The 2,850-nt window shown below is 56.6% G+C and overlaps 1 protein-coding gene across 1 annotated transcript in view; it reads left to right on the forward strand.

Moving 5' to 3' along the window:
- The window catches only part of GATA1 (GATA binding protein 1), a 7,201-nt gene extending 5,263 nt beyond the window's left edge, over positions 1-1,938 (forward strand). Inside the window, exons 4-7 of the mRNA XM_024769223.1 lie at positions 1-55; positions 163-308; positions 842-967; positions 1,402-1,938. Coding sequence (XP_024624991.1) covers positions 1-55; positions 163-308; positions 842-967; positions 1,402-1,773 — 699 coding nt within the window. The 3' untranslated portion in view covers positions 1,774-1,938. The remainder of the gene's footprint in view (positions 56-162; positions 309-841; positions 968-1,401) is intronic.
- Positions 1,939-2,850: the final 912 nt, after the last annotated feature.

The following is a 2,850-nucleotide window of genomic DNA, read 5'->3' on the forward strand; positions in this document are numbered from 1 at the left end:
CCAGCAGCCTATTCCTCCCCCAAGCTTTTTGGAACTCTGCCCCTAACCCCCTGTGGTGAGGTTCTCTAAAAGGGACTGGGAGGTGGAGGTTGGTGGGGGGGGTGGTCTAGGGCGAAGCCGGACTGAGCCTGGCTCCCTCTTCCCCTCTGTCCACCCCACCAGAGGCCAGAGAGTGTGTGAACTGCGGAGCAACGGCCACCCCACTGTGGCGGCGGGACAGGACGGGTCATTACCTGTGCAACGCCTGTGGCCTCTATCACAAGATGAACGGGCAGAACAGGCCCCTCATCCGGCCCAAGAAGCGCCTGGTAAGACCCAGGCCTGCCTCCACCGCTGTGCTCACCCTGTGCAGGGATTCCAGTCCTCACGCTCTACAAGAACCCACATCCCCCACCCCTTCCCCATCCACAAAGGAAGCCAGCTTTGTATGGGACCGCCTATCCTCAACCTATCCTCACAGTCTGCAAGCAGGAACCCCATCCTCTCCCTGCACTGCAGTTTTCATCCTCGGCTTCACACTGGGATCACCTTGGGGCACTTCGAAACCACTAGGGCCTGGGGCCCTCCCCACATGTATTGGTTTAATTGGTCTGGGATGCCGTCTGGGCATCAGGACTGTTTCTAACTCCCCAAGTGATTTCAGTGGATGGCCAAAGTTGGGTACTACTGGTGTATTCCCCCATATAATACCCAAAACCCCTATCCCGGCCAGGAAGTCCTGTCCTCACCCACACAGAACCCCCAGCCCTCGCCCTGTCAGAAACCCTGCCTTAACCTGACCCTCACCTCTTTTAGTCCTCCACCCACCAATGTGCTCATCCTCACATTCTCTCTCCCCCAGATTGTCAGCAAACGGGCAGGTACCCAGTGCACCAACTGCCAGACAACCACCACCACACTGTGGCGGAGAAACGCCAGTGGCGACCCTGTGTGCAATGCCTGCGGCCTCTACTACAAGCTACACCAGGTGCCCCGGGGCCCCTCAGAGCCTCCCTCCTCTCCTCCCGCTTCCCTTCCTTCTGCTCCTCCCTTCTCCGTTTGTTATTCTCCTCCCTCTTCCTCCATCCCCCCTCCACCTTCCCCACCCCTCTCTCCTCCACTCCTTCATCTCCTTTCTTCCTCCTGCTCCCTCCTCCCTCCTCCTCCCTTGGCCATCAGCTAACTTCCACTCCCCCGTCCTAGGCCAGGGGCAGCTCCCATTAGCTTGAAAGGCTTTGCCAAGCTCAGGGCCTCACAACCTCGGGAGTCCTGAGGACGATACCTGTGCCACACCAGGGGCGCACTCCCTAGTCCTTGAACCAATTCCCTATTCTTAAGAAGTGGGGTGGAGAGAGCATCCCTGGAGGAGACATAGAGGCAAGATGTGGAGTTGGGAAACACCCATGGCCTCCCTCTTGGCAGGTGAACCGACCACTGACCATGCGGAAGGATGGTATCCAGACTCGAAACCGCAAGGCATCTGGAAAAGGAAAAAAGAAACGGGGATCGAGTCTAGGAGGTACAGGAGCAGCTGAAGGGCCAGCTGGCAGCTTCATGGTGGTGGCTGGGGGCAGCAGTAGTGGGAATTGTGGGGAGGTGGCCTCAGGCTTGACATTGGGCCCACCTGGCACTGCCCACCTCTACCAAGGCCTGGGCCCCGTGGTGCTGTCAGGGCCTGTTAGCCACCTCATGCCTTTCCCAGGGCCTCTGTTGGGCTCACCCACAGGCTCCTTCCCCACAGGCCCCATGCCTCCCACCACCACCACCACTGTGGTGGCCCCACTCAGCTCATGAGGGCACAGAGCATGGCCTCAGGGAAGGGGTTGGTGTCCCTCCCCTCTTGTAGCCAGATGTCTGTCCAACCCAACCCTCTGGGCCCCAGACAAGCCTTGGCGTGGACATTCAAAGCTTTTGTAAAATAAAACCACCAGAGTCCTGAAACTGAATGTGTGAGTCCGTGTGGGACTAAATAAAGAACAGTGGTGGGGGGTTGTGTATCAGTGTCCGTGATTCTTTGATGACAGTGTGTGGCTGCCGTGTATGACCATGTGAGATGGCACGCAACACTTCACGACTGTAACAGAATATGTGACACCGCGTGTGACGGTGTCCAGGCTGTATGAGACAGCACATGCAGCCACACGTCGTGGTGAGAGCTGGTGTGCAGCGGGCAGTAGGGATGAGGCTGTATGAGACGATGTGTGTGACTCCAGATGCCTGCAAGAGGCCAGGCACGGGTGACTGTGTGAGCAGACGTGGAGGTGTGCCCGTGACAGCGTGTGCTGAGGAAACACATGGGGTTGTGCACCACTCGGGGTGACCTCTGAGACAGCACGACAGCATATGCACTGGGCACAGAAGTGGATCCATACACATTTTGGAAAGTTGAACAAGAACTACTGTGTGACAGTGTGTGAGGCATAACAGTGTGACCGTGAGGGTCTGCGTGTCAGGATGTCTCTGTGGGTCTGGTGATGACAGTATTTCTGTGCAAGTCTGTGTGTGTGTGTGAGTGTATTGTGTGGTGTGGGCCATGTCAGTGTCTCTAAGTGGCTGACAATGGGAGCAGCCCTGTGTACACATATTTATGGAAGTGTTAACATGTATAGTTTCAGTTGGTGTAAGCTAGGGACCCTCTTCCAAGGGACATTAGACATGCTGAGGACAGGAAAGGGAGGAAGGGGTGGGGCAAGAATGGTAGCTGTCAAGAAGGTCAGAAGGCCAGTATGGGACCATGAGGTTGTCCATGGGCCTTCCTGTCACTCATCTCTTATCTCTTTCAGCCCAGCTCAGCCTGCAGCCCTGTGGGAAATGGTAGAGAACGAGAGGGATAGATTAGGAGGACAAAATAGCCTCTGGGGGTGATATTTA

The sequence above is a fragment of the Neophocaena asiaeorientalis genome, unplaced genomic scaffold (assembly GCF_003031525.2).
Source record: "Neophocaena asiaeorientalis asiaeorientalis breed wild unplaced genomic scaffold, Neophocaena_asiaeorientalis_V1.1 scaffold671, whole genome shotgun sequence".
Classification (NCBI taxonomy): domain Eukaryota; kingdom Metazoa; phylum Chordata; class Mammalia; order Artiodactyla; family Phocoenidae; genus Neophocaena; species Neophocaena asiaeorientalis.